The 18,699-nt window shown below is 38.4% G+C and overlaps 1 protein-coding gene across 17 annotated transcripts in view; it reads left to right on the top strand.

Moving 5' to 3' along the window:
- Positions 1-18,699, top strand: part of ESRRG (estrogen related receptor gamma) — a 396,844-nt gene that overhangs the window by 267,104 nt on the left and 111,041 nt on the right. For all 17 annotated transcript variants that reach the window (XM_040612414.1, XM_040612409.1, XM_040612411.1 and 14 more), the window contains one exon: positions 10,753-11,168. In XM_040612414.1, the coding sequence (XP_040468348.1) occupies positions 10,753-11,168 (416 nt within the window). The remainder of the gene's footprint in view (positions 1-10,752; positions 11,169-18,699) is intronic.

Raw genomic sequence — 18,699 nt, 5'->3', positions numbered from 1 at the left:
TATTAATAAATAGTACCACAATACTCTTATTAGTAATACTTATCTAGGTCCCTTTTTTCCTTTTTATGTTGACTTCAAGAGGACCTGTCAAGGAGCTCTGTGTGGCAACTGGGAGGAAAGCTAAGTCACCCCTAGGGCCAGCGGATGAGGGGCTGCTGGACTGGGAGCAGTCAGCCACGGGAAAGGGCTGGTCCTTTACTTTGTTTCCAAGTCCCACAAAAGTGACTGGGATTTTTGTCATCATCACGCAGCTAAGCGTAAGACCGTGGCACTCAGGAGACTGTTGTAAACCACTTTGAATTTTTGTCCCTACCTTTTTTGGTTTCTTACGGCCGTCTGCATCTCATAATTTGAAAGAAATATATTCTCCCTTGTAGAATCTTACATTTCACTCATTTTAGTTTCCTTAGCAAAAATACAGTTTCAAGCCCTTGATATGAGACCGTGACAAAGTGATTTTATAGCCAGTACTGTAAGTGACTAAACTTGACAACAATTGTATTTTATGACAACCTCTGCTTTCATGTTCAGAGCCTACTTTCCTATCATCAGCTGCATTTTGTGTTGTGGGGTTTTTTTTATTATTATTATTTTTTCCTCTTCTTTTTCTCCCCTTTTCCTCTCCCCTCCTCCCCCATGATTTTTTTTTCAAATGTGAGCAGTTCTGTATCTCTGCACTGACTGGAAACAAATCCTTTTACCGGGGGTGCATTTTAATGGGCAGCATGCTTCACTTAAGTCACCAGAACCTAAACTGTATAATACTTGATTTTTTACCAACCCAGAACCAAAGCTTTTTCTTGAGAGTGATGTTCATAAGAGTAGTGGAAGAATTAGTATTACAGAACTAAACCAGATTAGGAAGGAATGTGAATTAGATTTGGTAACAGATGGTGCCGTGGAAATTAAAGGTGCTTTGCGAATGGAAGCGACAGCAGCTTGCCTCTTTTCCTCTCCTGTCTCTCTCTTTCATGCGCTTGATAGACGGGTATAAATCACAACAATCCCGTCTTGACAGCCAATTTCGAGAATTTGATCTGGTTAAAGACATGGCTTTCCTACTCCACTCACTGAAACCGGCTGCTGTTTTATTTTTATACAGCACCTTGTCATATTTAGGAAAGTGGAATCACCTGCCTCCCTTTAATGAAATTTTCTTTAATTACAGTTTTAGCTCTTTAGTGTTAATTACTTTTCCATTCAGCCTGAGTTCTCAGGCTGTCTCATAGGAATGTATTTCTCTCCCCCACCCCACCTCCCTGCACTATTCACGCATATGCTTTCATTTTTCTAAAGATGCATTTCGTTGTTGGAAGTTGTTGTCAGATCCATTATAATTAGATCCTAATTATCAAAATCATCATTATTGTGTAGGAAGAGGAAGCATTGTAAACAACTGTTAAAGTTATAGGATCTTGTTTGACAGAGGAGAAACCTTTTGGGATATACATGAATAATAAACAAGCAAACAAAAAGTCCTACTAAAACCTCTGTCAGGGAAGCATATAAAGGTCTGGGTAGCAAATGCTGTCCTTGGAAGGAAGATCCACCCAGGTTATGTTTCCCTACCTATTCCTCCAGTCTAATCCCACATTTTTTGGAAAAGATCAGAATAGAATGCCCCTGCTTCAGTTTGCTTATGCAAATATTCATCTTTGCACCTCTCATTCAGGTATCCAGATACAAAAATCACTTTTCTGATGCGTGTCAGGATTGACTTAAAGTTGCCTTAATACAATTACTTTTTTGTGTTTAAGGCAGCAAGTATAAATGACGAGAGTTCTGTGATGCATAGAGATGTGGAGATGCTTCTGCTGTACACTAAAAGTCCTCAGAGTGAAAGAGAAAAATAATAGACTAGAACTAAAAAAACCCACGAAAAATCCAAAAACCTCTCGAAGTAAGAGAAGATCCTTTGAGCTGGCAACTAACAGTTGGTAGAAATAAAGCTTCCTACTGGCAGTCAAATCAAATGTAGTAACAACTCAACGACTCCCTGCTGCTAGCTGACAGCATGGTGTAACACACTGGGACAAACATTCACTTAAACACTGATTGCAGGAAAACGTCATTTTCCAACTCACAAAGTAGCTTTTTAGTTGCTTGTGCGTGCGCACGTGTATGTGTAAGGGGGGATTTAAAATCAGTGGCGTGCGGCTGGGAGGAGGATGGGACACACTTGGGAGCCAGCTGAGTGAGGGGGTGGGAGAAGGATCATTTGCTTTGTAAGTTTTAGTCCTGAGTCTTTTAAGACGCTCGCTCTCGGATACTGTTTCTGGTATGTTCTTTCTAATCGCTTCTCCGATTTAACAGAGCTTGGCTGACAAATTATAATTCTTCGGTTATAAAGTTGCAGAAAATCAGTGAGGGAGCTGGGTGGGGAGACAGGTACATGGTGTGCACACACCTACACTCTGCCTTTCAGCGATGGAAGGAAATTGCTGCTAGAAATTGTGAAAAATCTGATGATGCAAACTTTGACTCCTTCCTGAGACTGAAGGCATTTTTTTGTCTTCTTTTTCCTTTTGGAAAGTGATGACTGACAGCTACCTCTCTCTGATCTGTAGTACTGGCTTTCTGACTGGTGCAAGTAACTGCTTTTGATGCTGTAATCATTTCAAAATAATCCCTCTTTAGAAAGCCTGTTATGTTCTTGAATAAATCTTGACTTATTTTTGTAGTTTTATATTTTTCTCCCTTGAAGTAGCTCAATGTAGCATTTCATTTTCTTCTGCTCTTTCAGTTGATTTCTCTTAATAAAAAGAACCCTCACAATTAATAATTAGATGATTCCTTGACACCTCCCCGTGTCCTCTGGGGGCTAGAGATACCAGGTGGACTCCACCTGATACCACTAGAGTACAACCACAAGTGAAATGATGTTCCATCACAGAAAAACACCTAACTTCTTAATCAGAGTTTTTGCTTTCCTCCAACATATGACATGAATTAGTATTAGTCTGCTGTTTGAAAATAGAGTAACAAAATCTTACTCTTCCTGATCAATATGCTGATTTTCATATGACGAGGCTTCACCATCATTCTAGTAGCCGCATCACAGCCTTTTTGGCTGAAACTGTTTGGGCATGGGAAATCTCTTAGTGGGAGTTTGTGCAGCCTTCCACTCTTCTCTTGCTGCAGAGCTTGTTCGGGGCATGTTGCATACTGTAGCAACAAAAAATACATAACATTAGGCTAGAAGTTAGTAAACAAGAGAAGGTAAGTTTAAGGTATTCTAATGAGACGATTGCAACTTCAAACTGTAAAAATGTTAGAAACACAGGAGAAAAAGAGAAACCTAAAAATTAAGTAGGTATATGAAGTATTTACTGAAGTTTTAAGTTGTATCAGAACCATAAAATATACACAAAACACAAAATCAATATATTCCTTCTTTCTATAACTTTCAGGCATTCCAGAACAATTTTTATTTAAAGTGACATCTACTTCTTGTGTTCTCTTCAGTATTTGCCCCCTCCCCCCCCTTTTTTTTTGTTCATCATGGCATACCAAAAAAGTATCTATTTCTACTTAAAATACATGAAATCTGTGGACATAGGCAGGTCTTTTCTGCTGGAAACTTCCTGTGGTGATGGCATAATACAGCTAATGGGATATTTGTTGCATGCACACGTGCAAAACTAAAAGCCAGGTTTGGGATTTTTAGATCAACTTCATTTTTTGCCTTTCAGTTGTTTGTTGTTTGTTTGTTTGTTTTTGTAAGCATGTTGTGGTGACATACATTAGATGCATTGGACAACTGTGTCACTGAGGGCTGGCACCTCTTCTGATGTCTGGTTTCTTGGCTCAAAGGTGCAAAGTCTTTTGAGTATTCTTCCCTATTTACTTTTTGTTCCCAAAAGAGGACCCGATGTAAAGAGTAATTATTTTGCAGTTTGAAAAGATTTAAATGCTGTTGGCTGTAAGTGCTTCAGCTTTTAAATTCAGAAGAGTAATGTTACAGTCTGTCAAACCATAGGATCTGTATGCTACAGAGCTTGTGCATGTCTAAGGATACATTTAATTAAACCAGCATTAGTGCATCTATGCAGACTTATTAAAACACTTAGTTTGTCTCAATAATATTGATTAAATAGCAGTAGTTTGTTTAAGTGTATTTTTGCTATTGCTACATTACTTCCAAGTAATCAGGGTAATAGTCATCATCAGTGAAATATCACGTTAGTTATGAAGTAATGCTATGAGAATTGATTTAGACTTGGCAGGAGATGAAGGCTTTCTGTCATACAGTGCCAAAGCCCGATTTGGATTATTAGAATGAGAGTTTTAAACATAATTTCTGTTCATATAAACAGGGTGTGTTTTATAGGCTTATCGGTTATTCCATACTCTGAGTATCCATTATATCAAGGAACACCTCAGACAGTTAATTATGCAAAATATCATGTAAGTAATTACACTGTATTATTATGCATTTAACAGTTTTATTGATTTGCCAGTTGCTCACTTACAGTATTTAGAGCTATAAACAAGAGATGCTCATCGTCAGTTGAAATAGGTCCAAGGAAATGAGCTAAAGATAAATGACACTAGTATGCATTGTTGCATCACATGTAATCCTTAAATGCAGAAGCTGTCAACAGTGATAATTTGCAACACATTGGGGTATCTCAGGATCATTTCCTTCTTGTTAACAAAGTTTATCAACCAGGAAGCACAGGGAATCAACTTGAAATAGAAAGGGAAGCAATAATGAATTCATTTATGTGTGGTGGTGGTGGGTGGTTAAAATAATTCACCCTCATTTTGGAGGGTCTGCAGTAGCTGCAAATCAGCCACGGTAAAATTTTGCTTTTTTGAAAGCAGCAAGGAAAACAGATGAAGTGCAGCCTAACAGATTAAGTGCAAATGTGAAGGGCCTCAGATAATGTTTGTTTTTTTTTTTGTTACACTAAAAACGACCACACAGTAGTGTAGGCTTCCACTGCCTTGTACGTAGGAAGTGCTTTAGCAGAGCTGGGTAGATCGCACACAGGGCAGCAATAACTGTTCGGGAAGCTGGATCCTCTGTCAGCAATCGTCAGCTAACTCGGGCCACTGCTGGTAACAACATGATGGCTTCAAGCCTTGCTTCTTCTGTTCCGGCTGCTGGTGGCTATGACAGCTGCTCTGGAAGAAGTCATTGGCTTGCTTTGCTTTCCCTTATCAAGGTGAAATGGTGAAAGTGTCAAGAAAAGAAAGAAGAAATTACAAAAAAACAATGAAACGTTCAAAATTTATTTAAGTCCCCCACATCCAAGAAAAAAACCCAAACAAACCCAAGCCTCCCCACCGCAGCCATTCTGTTTTGCACAGGGTATTCTTTACATGATTGTGCACGTGTGTTCACTAATAAAGACCTAATGCTTAATAACAGTTTTGTTTGTGCGTGCATGGGACAAGATTCAGAATACTTTGCAATTAATGTTCTCATCCACTAGGTTAACCAAGCAGGCCTTACGATATTTCTTATTAAAAGCAGAAATCCTTTCTTTTCCTTCCCCCAACTAAGCCAGTGCACCTTAATGCAATGATGATATGTTAGACCCAGCAGTTGTCAAAGCATCGTATTACTGTGATGCCATAATGACACCCTGTCTCTGTAAAGTAGTCATGTTTTCTCAAATCACACGTTGCACCATTGATTTCTGACATGACACTTCATTCAGTCACTTTCCTTTTCTTCGGCATCTCCATTCTCTGACAATAGCAGCTGGTGCCCATTTTCCTACTAAGTGATTCACATTTTGCCACTTTACTTGAGTGCAATTAGCTGAAGCAGAAAAAAATGCTCCATGTAAAGCAGCTCCCCTGAAATTGTTACTCAGCTCTTTAACAGGACCTGGTGAAAGTGTTGAGGTGTTGTCGTGGGCGTCGGTGCGAGAAGCAACATTTTCATTTCTTTCCACAGAAACAGTTTTTCTCCCTCTTACATTCAGAGAAGCAGAGTGTGGGAAATCACTGGAACATGCTGCACTGTTTTCCGTCTACTGCTTTTGCTGTGGACCTGTGAAATGATACCGAAAGTAAGCATGGTATTTGAGAAGAAATGTGGCCTTTATGGTCAAAGCAAGGAGCTGGCTTCCATTCCTGGCTCAGCTATAGACTTAGTGTGTCGCCTAGACCATGACTGACTTTGACACGTTGGTTTTCATAGTTAAAATATGAGGACAACAAGTTACGACCTTTTTGGTTGACATCCATGTGAGTTAGAGGAATGTATCGGAGGAAAATCAGATGGATTGCACTGTTAGCGTAAAAAATACCTAGGTGTGCATAATAACACTTGCCCTGCTGATGCTCCTACGTAGTAGCTGTCATTAAAAATGTCAACTGCTAACAGCCTATTCTGACATTTATGGAAATAGTGTAATTCTCTCTTCGGGAAAAGAAAAACTTCATGTGCAAATAAAAGTGTTAGTCTATAATAAAGATGCTTACTCTAATTATTATGACTAATTATTACTGAAACGACCAGTGCAACTATGAAATAGCGAATGATGCTGTAAGCAGAGCTTTTCCTACTTGAAAAGTGAGCATGAGGTGTGTTCGTGGATTTTGAAGTAGTGGTGTGTTGTTTTGACCTCCTTTAGGTATTGGTAATAAGGGAAATGAGGGAAAAGTCATCTTCTGAGCCAGCTGGATGTATGGATGGAATATGAAGAGTTCCCAGTGGCTCAAATGGCAAGGCTTTCTTTTTTAAGGCGATATACTGTAATCAGATGCAGTTAATTTTTGTACTCCACTTGTATATTGATACTGATCTAGCCAGTGTCAGCACTGTCAATATCATTAGTAATGTGGCAGGCAGATGGAAATATGAATGTGATTGCATTAATAAATTCTTAATATATTCAACTTTTACAAGCACATAGCATTACAATTTATTCACTATTGTTTAAGACCGTTTTAAAGCAGGAGTTGCATATTGAAGTGCTCTGTCGTTACACTTTTCTGCCAGCAGTGACTGATTTCAGGTCTTATTTAAATGAGGAAGTTACAAAGTAAATTTAGTAGAGATGTGAGGAGTCATGCTATATGTTGCATATTATTTGGGGCTTGCAGCACCCTATGTAGTTTCTTTTGTATGTGGGCATGGAAATGCTTCTAGAGCTAGTGAGTTACTTTCCCTCAAGTTACTGAAAGGGAAGTTTACCTGAGAGCGACCCGTTGTTAGAAAACTTACGTGAGAGCAGCCCGCCACAAATAGAGCTGCCATTTATTTGACTTAAAATCTAGTAAAAAACCCCACAACAAACCACCAAAAAACCCACAACCCCACCAACGCTTTAAAATAAATACTGTACGTTTTTATATGACACATGTTATTTCTATTCATAAACCTTAACTAAATTTAGATTTTTATTAATCCAATGTGACCTAAAATTTTTGCATTAACAGCACAATGTGGAATTGGGCTTATTCTCTTTGAATGCAGATAAAGCCATCATCTTGAAAATAGCTCTTTCTGACAAAAAGGTGTTCTTTTGAAATAAAGTCTTATTCACTACATTCCTCTTAGAGTTAATGTGAATTTTAGTGCCTCTAATTTTAGATTGAAGTGTGGTCTAGAATAAAACCCACTGGCTGACAATTGAATTTATAGATAGTTGTGAATATTTCAGGCTTGAATAATAGAGCTGTAGAATTTCAGACACAGAGAGGAAGAGAGAATTAAGCTCCAACTGTAGTTTTAGACTATAATGCAATGGTGTCTAGGAATTCTTCAGTGTAACGAGCTAAGTAGTAATTAGGAGGGAACTGAGGGAGGGATTTTACAGAGATCTAGCTTAGGCATTATTCCAAATGTTCAGCATGATAATTTGATGGTGGTCACACCTGCCATCCGTATAAGATGGCTCTTGAATTACTTTCGTTCAGATGCGGTACAGTAAAGAAAGGAGTGAAAGCAGTAGGTGTCTGTTGCCCACCCACAGCTGGTACCCAGCCTTGTCGCTGGTTTGCCTTTGGGGGATTGAGAAAGTTTTTGTTCTCCGAGTCAGGCACTGTTGTTTTTGCTTTTCCTTGGTATGGTTAATGTTTTAACTGCATTTCTGCTTTGCCAGCGGGGACCAATCCGGTCTGTACTGTTTGAGCTGTAGCTGAAAGCAGCTCTGTCTTGGTTAGTACCTGAGTCTGCTACTTCAGAAGCATCAGCGGACTGGCTTTAGCCTAAGCAACGCTGGTGATCAGATTTTAATGCTCGTGGAACTGTGATTATGTTTTGGTTCTGACTGCTTGGAGTGGGAGATAGCCACTTCTGCACTGACTAAAACTACATGCATTTGGACGACTAATTAATTGCAAATGTTTTTTTTCTGGGAAGGGGTGACATTCGAGCTCATTATGGCGCAAATTAGAGAAGAAAAAAAATCAGCTGTGGGAGTCTTAGACGAGAACATGCCATCAAGCTGGTTATGACAGACTGTAGGCAGTGACTCCTATTGCTGTACTTTGAGATTTTATCTACGGAGTCTTAGCAGAAGGAAGGTGAAAAGAAGCCCAAGTACCTGTTTAGTCAATAAAAGGACCTTAGTGTTAGTATATAGAAAAATAACGTAAAGAATAAGTTGGTAGAATGTGTAAGTTAATTTGATACTTTTAATCATAGCTGTATAAAATTCAGTGTCAAAGAAAGAGGAGAGAGACAGAGCGACACCATGTTTTAGTACCCTAATAACTTCTAACTCTAGTCTAAGATCGTAATGTATGTGAGAGCAGTCCAGTAATTATAAGGTAATAAGTGGAGTGGTGGTGTAAGTGCTCTAAATTAAAAGGAATTCACAGAGCTGCTGTAAGTCAGTGCCGACCCGCTTTCTTTCAAATGTTGACTTGAGAAAAGTGCTTAGCCCAGAGTGCAAGTAGAGAGACAAGAGAGAGCTATCTATTAATTACAGCACTCATTAACAGTGACGGCTACAAGGCAGCAGATGCAGAAGAAAAGGCACACGCTACTGCAGGCTGGCAAGGGGATTTCCCCCCCTCCAGTTCTTGAGGAAAGGACAACACAAGCAGGTGGTCCATGTAATAAGATATTTTCACGGCTTTAACCTTCCCATTTCCTTGGTTTATTTGCTGACACCAGATATCTTGCTCCTTCCACCTCCCCAAAGAAGTACTGATTTTAAGTGTGGAGGGTAACGTTTCTGCACATCAATCTAGCTGATTTCCAAAATTCACGTATTGTTTGTTTGCAGTAGAATTTTACAGTAAAAATCACAACAATTGAGAGGTCTCAAATAAGATCCATGAACACTGATTTTAGGGTAAATATCATCCTAAGAAGTTATTTTTATTGAAGGGGGTCAGGTTCTGATCTCGGTTACTCTCACTAGAAAGGAAGGCAACTGTCTGGCTTTATGTCTGTTTTCCATTGGTGAATTTGATTCCAGACCTTGAGATGGAAATTGATTTTATTTATTTAGGGTTTTTTTAACATGAAAAGATGAAGAAGCGAAGACAAGAAAGATCTCAAAAATTACGTCAGAAATTTGAGTCAGTCATATTGTCTGGAGTCATGGGTTTGCTTTGAAAGCCTGAATCTATAGTTTCAGGTGGGTGGCCTTTTGGGATAGTTGCTTTTTGGCCGATAACGTTTCTAGAGAAATGCTCGTAACTGTCATCTGTGCTTTGGCAGCTTCTGAGAGTACTGTCAGGAAAATGCTGGGTAGGCCATTTGCTACTGTGGTCTCATAATCACAGCTGTAGAAAATGAGGATAGTATCTGATTTCGAGCTTTCTAATTATTATTTTTTCCCTTGTTCTCCCTAAAATGCATATTAAAATCATAAAAAAAACTTGGGAATGGAATAGACAAAGAAGATTCATTTTTTCCCTGATAGAAAATACTGATTTGTCAGATCAGATGTTATGTGGTTTTATTTCAGATGCTTAATTCTCAAAACATAAGCACTGAGAAGTAAGACAGAATCTCACGTTCTGAAAGACAGAACTTCTATCTAAGATTTCCTCTAATAAATATGTATTTTTAAATCCAAGAATGGAACGCATGGAATGTCAGATCCTATAGAGCTGCAGATGTATGGGATAGTGGCGTAATTATTACTGGTTAGTCTGAGGATGATGGCTAGAAAGTAATTGCAGCCAGAGCTGATGAATCAATTTACTTAGATTTTTGTGAAAACGGAGTCCAGACTTAATTATTTGTTAGGGTTCCCAGCTGATGTGCTACTCTGTTACTAAATAGCTGTATCTATAATAAAGGGAAAAAAAAGAAAAGACTCTGGGAGACTTGCTCTTCAATTCTGGGATCAGATCAATAGTGGATGGATACATGTTTCTGCCAAGTGACTTGACAAATATTAATTACAGAGCAGAACATTTATGTGATCAAACTTGGAAATATTTGTTCCTGATAGCGACAGAATTTACAGAAAGGAAGTACTAGTGAAAAAGGAAGGCATTTGATAGCCAAGTCATCTAAGAAGATTTTTAAAGTTTTTTGACTGGCTAGATGACAAGTTCAGAATTTAGAATTGATGTGAAGTTGACACACAGCCTAGAGGGCAGGTGGAGGGGACAACAGACGGATTTGGTCTCTTTAAAGTTTTTGTTTACTGCCTGTCTGGAGCTTTGACAAAGCTCTGTCATGCCCTTATGCTGATTACCTTCATGTAGAACAAGAGGTATTGACTAATGAATGAATGATGTGCAGTCCCTAACCCTTCCAGAGCAGCCTTAAAGAGCACTGCCTTTAATACACAGATTCTTCTTTCTCTCTCTCCACTACAGGCTTCTCTGCAGAATGTCAAGCAAAGATCGACACATTGATTCTAGCTGTTCGTCGTACATCAAGACGGAACCGTCGAGCCCTGCCTCTCTGACGGACAGCATCAACCACCACAGCCCCGGTGGCTCCTCAGACGCCAGCGGGAGCTACAGTTCCACCATGAATGGACATCAGAACGGGCTGGACTCACCTCCCCTCTACCCTTCGGCCACAGGGCTTGGGGGCAATGGGCCGGTCAGGAAACGGTATGACGACTGCTCCAGTACCATCGCTGAAGATTCACAGACCAAGTGTGAATATATGCTGAACTCGATGCCCAAAAGACTGTGTTTGGTGTGCGGTGACATTGCATCGGGGTACCACTATGGAGTGGCTTCCTGTGAGGCCTGCAAGGCTTTCTTCAAGAGGACAATTCAAGGTTGGTTGTTCTTTGAACTTCTTTTATTCCTTTTCCTCAAAGTGAAATAGTATGGTCCTTGACTGTACCTTTTCATTTGTCGTTGTGTTTGGTCCTACACACATTACTCATGGAAAAGCCACTTTGGGCTTCTTTGAGGAGATCTGTCTGTTCTGTTAAGCCCACTGCTACATTTATTTTGATTATGAAAAACAGAAAAATACTAGAGCCATCCGGTGCATGTTCAGATTTGTCTACAGTGTATGAGTTTCTCATGGATTCCCTTAAATGATTGTTGTGAAGAAAACTGTTTTCTGAAGGCTGTCATGGATGCCTCTCGAACACACTTTGTGGCTGGCACACAGGGATTGTGTTTGGGTTTTTGCTCCTAGTTACACCACTGCCATACTTAAACTGGATTTCTGCCACAATTTATTTTTGCTAAAGCACCAGTGCATTTAAAATTGGAACAAAATGCAATGAAGACGTGCTTTGTGCATATCAGTGTATTAATAATTGGTCTTTCACCCATACAATACACAGTGGCCCTAATTGTTCCTGAACACAGGTTCAACAAATATCTCTGTAAGACCACACTGTAAGGACAGTAAGTTGGCAGCTTTTGGTCTCTGCCCAGTACTTTGTACTAATCTACTCTTGATACCTGTTACAAATATGCCACATATTTTGGCATAAATTAGAATGAATGGGGTAATTTGCATGACCACTTGTTCTAGCTTCAGAACCAGTGGAGACAAAATAACCTTCTACTTTGATTTAGATATCATCCTTTCACATAAAATTGAAGGTGCTTCATTTAAAGAACACGAGGCTAGGCTTGGCCTGTACAGGAATATAGTGTCACATTAAATTAAATTCAAACTTCAGAGACTAAAATTGGGTTGCTAAGTCCAAATTTAAGCTCCTCAATAAACCTGCTTGATTTTCATAGATGTTGAGGACCTGAAATTGTCAGGAAAGACCAGGCAATCTGATGGTATACTTTTCTTTTTAAAAATGAGTGATGATAAGGAATATAAAGTTAGTTTCAGGTTGTAATTTCATGTAACCCCAAATTTGAAACATTTCTTCAAGTTCTCTGAAATATCATTCTTTCATATTTAATGTAAACTTAATAAGAAAAATAATGAATGTTTTAATTTATCCATTGCTGAGGCAATGGCCGTTTTATTCTGCTCTTACCCATGTTGTTACTGTGGGATGTGGTCCTTCTCCCTGCAGGAAGTTCCCATTTTATTATGGCCATGTAGCCACTAAAAAGAAACATTGTACTTTGTTTGTTCTAATGGAGCTGACTGATACAATGTTTGCAACCAGTAAACAAACATTCCTGTGGAGGTTCCTACTGGCCTGGGTTCCTATGTAAAATGAGCTCATATGCAGAAACAGTATGTACATTTCAAGTCTTTGTTTTGGAAAAAGTAAAAAAAAAAAGAGGTAGGTGATTTCACTTCACTTTCAAGAACATTTTCAGAAAAGCTCAAAAAGGTTTTCCACTGAAGCAGCTTGCATTTTGTGATTGCTAAGGTTCAAGCACCAACTTCAGCTGGCAAGTCTCTTTTTATAAATAGTATTTACTTGCTATGTAATAGCTGTCCTACAGAACTGAAATGATGCAAGATTATTTTAGTTGTATTTTGAGCATTGAAAAATGCCACAGAAACAACTGATTCAAGTGTTGACTCCTGGCAGTAATAGGTAGACTGCAATTTTACACCACACCACCGACAGCAAGTTTCTGGGCATGGAAGCACAAGACAGGGACGTCATTCTCCAGATTAGCAACCTGGGCTTGGCTACACAGCTCAAGTTAGAACTGGCAGCTGTGCAAAATGTCTCAGTATGGTTAGAGTGCTAGCTGCATTAGCAGGTGACAGTGCAGTGAAGAGGTGAAGACAAAAAAAAAAAAAAGAAAAGAAAAAGAAAAAAAAAAAAGGAAAAAAAAGCCAGTAAGGCAAACCCAACCATCCCATGGAAAAGCGACAATGAAGAAACTAAGAATAGGAAGTATGTTACCATCATAATGTCATGGTAGCATCTTCAGTGATAGTGCTGACTGAACTGACACACCTACTAGGAGTTTTCAGATACCATCCAAAATAATGGAAACAATGTACTTTGGTGAATCGAACCATGGATTGCGGTAGGTGACAAGAAATATATAAGAAAAAGGTACTGCTCATGTTCTGAATGGGCAAATTCTGCCTTTAGGCTTGCATGAAGGATAATTCCTTGGAGGATTTTTTGCTCTAAATAATTGAATTTGGTCCCGGTGTTTCCTAGAGGTCATTCTTCCCTGTACCATTTCACTTCCTGGTTCATATCACATAGTTTCTCTGCTTGCTTTTAAAATAAGTTGATTACTACATAACTGCAAACATGAAACCCCCAAGAAATTTATAAATACGGAGTAGTAAACCAGACTGTTTAAAGAGTCAAATACTGTAACTGTGCATATGTAAGGATAATATATCTTGGCTCAAAGAACTGCTTATTTTAAACGCTAGTAATTTAATTGTGATGGGTACTTAATTTATAGATTCAGTGAAAAAGAACATTTGACTTTCAAAACTTTTTGTGTTTGTCATTCATCAGTTAATAAATTAGCTCAGACTTGTAAAACTGAAGTGCTACTCTTGTTGAAATCATGGGCAAAACTGCCCTGACTTCAGTAAGAGCAAGGCTGAGCTGATAAAGTTAGATTATGAAGCACATCTTGTGTTCGTGTCAGGCCTGGTGTCCTTTCGACTAAGTCAATGGGAGTCTTTCCATTCTTGCCATTTCAAAGGGGTCTTTTGAAATCTCAGTAGGTGAAAGCCAGAGGCAGCTGTTCAGAAAGCCAGCACGGTATCTGTACACCAGCATCTTGTATAAGACAGAAGTGAATATCACAGGATACCTAGTAGCCACTTCCGTGAGGCAGGTGTTGCTCTAATGTATACACCTGTTTTTAAGAGTAATGGAGATCATCAATCCCTTTCAGATGACAGCAATGTAGTCTAAAACAGTCCGTTCCTGGCTGACTGATTTCTTCTCTTCTTCCTGCCTCTTGCAATCCCCGCTAATTTTCTTAAAAGTAAAGAAATGAAATGGACCCTGTCTTGAATTACAAGGAGGAGTGATTTTGCTTTTTTGAATATATATTTTTAACATAGCACATAAATACATTTGGGAGTGTGGCAAAGTATGCATAGATTATGATAAAAATCAACAATATTAAAAAAAATAGAAACAAGAAATTACTTCTAAAAAACTGAAACCCACCAAAAAAACCCTGTTCAATATATAAAATCAGCATAATCTTAGGTCACAATAGAATCTAATGATATTCTGCCCCTTTTGTGACATATAAGGGATGGGAGAACTGGATGTTCTCTCTGCTCAGCCTAGGACTCATTCAGCTGCAGCTCTTAGTTTGCTTCTGGGATAGTTTACGTGGGGGCTGATTGCGAATGTCTCACAGAAACACACACAGCCAAATCTTCCCAAAATTGGCTTAACATCAGGGATAGTAGAAAATAGCAATGTCTAAAAATAGTTACAGGTCCATTGATTTTAGGGTCTCTCCACAGTTTTTGCTGTGCACTGTATTATTTTGAAAACTCTGAGCTTTCATTAAAAGAAAGAGGGAAAAAAATAGATTTTGCAGTTGTCAGCTGCGTGCAAAAGTCTCATGTTCAGCACAGAGACCTCGTACTTACCAGGTATTTTGTAGTGAATATTTAGTGTAAACACTTTTCTCATAATTTTTATTTGCTCAGTTATCGTAAAGACTAGTAAGTACACATTTTTCATTAATAACATGTAATTACTCAGTGCCTGTAACTTAAATGTTTCTGCAAGGGGATTGAAATTATATTCTTGCTTTCAGTAAAAGGATGATAGGACTTACAGATTCAAAGATAGCTTACTATTTTGTTTTATTTTAGCCTTCATCTCTGTAAAATAATGGCCTGCATCTAGACAACTTCCTCCCTCCAAATCTTGAGGACTGTTGTCCTTGCACTCCTTAGAGTAGCATGAAAAGGCAGTGTGAAATGTGTAGGTATTGATATGTTGCCTTCCTGGTAAGGCTTGTTGCAAATGTGTTACCTTACTTATTATTTCCTTGGACAGTGTTTGAATTTTCCCCACAAAAGCTAAAACATTTTGCATTTAATATTCCTTGTAGTTCCTAGGCTTTGGGTTTTTTGTTTATGTGTTTAGTTTTTAAGGAAAAACTGTTGGATGAGCAGTATTGAGGCAATCTCCTGTTTATACACAGGGTGAGTAAAGCAATTGGTAGTAAGGAGCCCTGCAATCATACTTTCGCTCTCATTTAAGAGCTTTATCCCTGAGATTTGTTGCTTATCCATGTCTCCTAACACAACAAGAAATATTCCATCTTGGGAATTCTGTTGTCTTTTTGGTCATTATGTGAACTAGACCAAGTCTGCTATCTCATTTTATGCTGATCATCTAAGAACCTTCAGCTCTACAGTTCTGCGGTAATGGAGTTCCTATGGTCTTCAAAGCCTGCCTAAACTAGGAGATAGATGGCAGTGCTTTGTACTTTGTTCGCCTTTTTTAGTTACCCAGAGTTGTTCTTAATTCCTTTAGTGTTCAGGCTCTTCAGCCCTCTCTAGAGTGTTTACCCATTACTGAGCTAATTTGACCTGTAAATGTACAAATGCTTTACAGTAAATAAATATTTTTATATATATATATAAATCAGGAAGTTTAAATTAGGCAAGTTAGAACTATCTATGTAAATTCAGAAAGGTGACATTTAAAATGGGCAACATAAAGTTTGATTCGAAGTTGCACATGACAGAAGTGGCTTCCAAAGGTTAATTTGCATCTCTCAAAGCTGACTCCTATAATACGGTACATCATTTTTGTGGAGGAAGTGAAAGCAAATTAAGTAAGATTTTATGGCTTTTCAGCATCCTTACTGGTAGCTAAGATTATCGTTTTTATGGAAAGATAGTGTGGAGGCTTGTGTCTTGGTGCAATAGTCTGTGGACCTTGGCTCTGGCGCAAAGATGGCAGCCCTCCAGTGAACCTAGCACTAAATGTCACCTGAATCCATCATTACCTGATTAAATCATTCACCTTCCTTATATAAGTGAAAGTCTGTGCATCAGCATTTCTTTCAAAGAATATTTTAAGCAAGCAATGATAGATATCTTCCCTTTTCCCCGATTTCTCTGTACCTATGGGCCAATTAAACTAGTGAGTGAATATTTTTTCATTCCTTCCAACACGTCTTTTATTCTGTCATAATGTCATTGTGTAACTATGGCAGCCAAACAAGATGAGGCAATAAAATATAAATACACTGAAATCTGAGAATCAGAGAGAAGTTTAAAGGTATACAGGTGGTTCTATCCTTTTTACTACCACTGCTTTCCTTACAGCCTTGTTAATTATATGCTGCATTTAGATTATTAGAGAATAAGAATGAGCATCCTGATTTGTGCATAGCTATTTCGAACTCATCAGAATCACTCAGAAAGAGATGTGGTTTACAAGTAGTACTGGTACAGTGTGTATGTAGCAATGCCATTATAATTGGGTCTGGGTCTCTGTTTCCTATAAACTGAAAGCTTCCAGCCCACTTACGAAGCTCTGTGTAGTTTGAAACTAGAGACACATGAAGTCTCAGCTAGCCAGTGATTTATTTTAATCTTTCTATAACTTTTTAATTTTTTTTTTCTCTGCTGTGAAAGTAATTTGGTTTGTGGCTTTACAGACTGAAATGTTCTGTGTACTCATAAACAAACAATGACAATTTTCCATGCTGCCTTGGTAGGATGTATCAAACCGGACCCAGATAAATACCAGTAAGGATAAAATGTAGATGGTTTGGTCTTTCTGACTTGGATAGCTCTTCGGTGACTCCCAGGCAGCAGGGGTTCAGTTCTATTTGTGTCTTCAAAGCACTGATTCTCTGTTACGATGACCTAAATGCCCTTCATTTCTGTTGAAGACAAAGAAGTTGACTCCAGTGGGAATCAAAGGTAGCTGGGCCCTAACAGGTGTCATTCAACACCCCCTAATATCAGCCTTATACTGAAAATTATAGTGGGTTTTATGATGCTGGAAACCCATCTACCTAAAGTTAGAGGCTGAGGCAAAAATGTCGTGCAGTCAGAGCAACCAACATCACCTTTAAATTTTTTTTTCAATTCTGCATTCATGTTGTTTTCTAGGAGTAAAAGAAAAAGAAATTGGGAAATGCATTTTAGAAGTTATAAGCATATTACAACTCAGTAACATAGTAAACTGGCTTCTTTTATGTGACTCAACATAGTGGTTTCCTTTAAAATCCACTTTTAAGCTGGCTGTTTCCCTCTGTCAAACACCATCTTACACTGTAGAGTAATTTAAAAACCAGCCGTTTCTCATTAGTTTCTTATTGTGACAGAAAAGGCAACACAAGCAACAGACACGTAAGCATAATCCTTCATACAGAGTCCTGTAATCTTAAAAAAATATTTGAGGCATTTAAGAACCACATTTTAAAACATTCTGTAACTCTGTGTGTGCAATATTGTTTCTGAAGTCATCTGGGTGAAAAATTGTGAATACAGTCAACTTCAGGCTTAATCAGCTCCAGATGACAAGTAGCAGAATTCATAGGTCTATAATTCATAGAGCTATCTACAGTATCAAGTGAATCCATCTAAGGATTTGTCAGCCCAAACTGGATTCAGCTAGGTTCAAGTCCAACCTCATTCCAACCTGACCCCATTTCTGAAACCTTATTGATAAGAGCACTTTTACTTGTGAAAATATTTACTCAAATTCAGTTGAGTTCTGACTGCAAAGTAGGGAGCAGAGTCTGCAGGAACTGAAATTTTTAACCTCAGAGAAAATATTTTTACTTTTCTCCGTTTAGCTTTGCTAAGTTCTATAAACATCAAATACAAGCCCATCTGGGACTTTCTCTTTATTCTTCTTTTCCTAAGTTAGCCTGTTGGTGCTTTTTATTTCTGATAGCACCTATTTCTCCTCGGTTTCTCAGGAGCTGCTTGTTTCTGTTCTGGTTGGATTACATATCAAGGTGTGACCTGATGTACTGTAATTCGCTCCCTGTGTTGGCTTAGATTCCTCTGTCTCTTTCTAAGACTTGTGTTTTATTAATTCCCAGATGATCTATGGCTGTAATCCTGGCTACTTTTCATTTTCCAGAGTTTTCATGCGTGCCAGTCCACAGAGAAGCAGGTGTATTCCTTTGGGTCTGTCACCCTGGAAAACAGAGCATGAAGGTGGTGCCTGGGGTCAACCTTACTGCAGAAAGGCTTAAATCCAGTGATGCAGAGGCCTCTATTAAGAATAATGAGAACACTTGATTTTTAAATACAAGCTTTTGAAAAAAAGGTATTAGGTTACAGAAGCTAAAAGAGAAAGTTTGGGAGAAAAATGGGGCATTATTGAATATAAATAAAGAGATACTGAAATACAGTTCCATGAGCTGATAGTAGCATAAAATTACTACATTGAAGGAATAATTAATTCCTCTATTTTTTTGCCTTTTTTACCTTCC

This window comes from Falco naumanni, chromosome 12, assembly GCF_017639655.2.
Source record: "Falco naumanni isolate bFalNau1 chromosome 12, bFalNau1.pat, whole genome shotgun sequence".
Classification (NCBI taxonomy): Eukaryota; Metazoa; Chordata; class Aves; order Falconiformes; family Falconidae; genus Falco; species Falco naumanni.
This window is presented reverse-complemented; position numbering and strand designations above follow the sequence as displayed.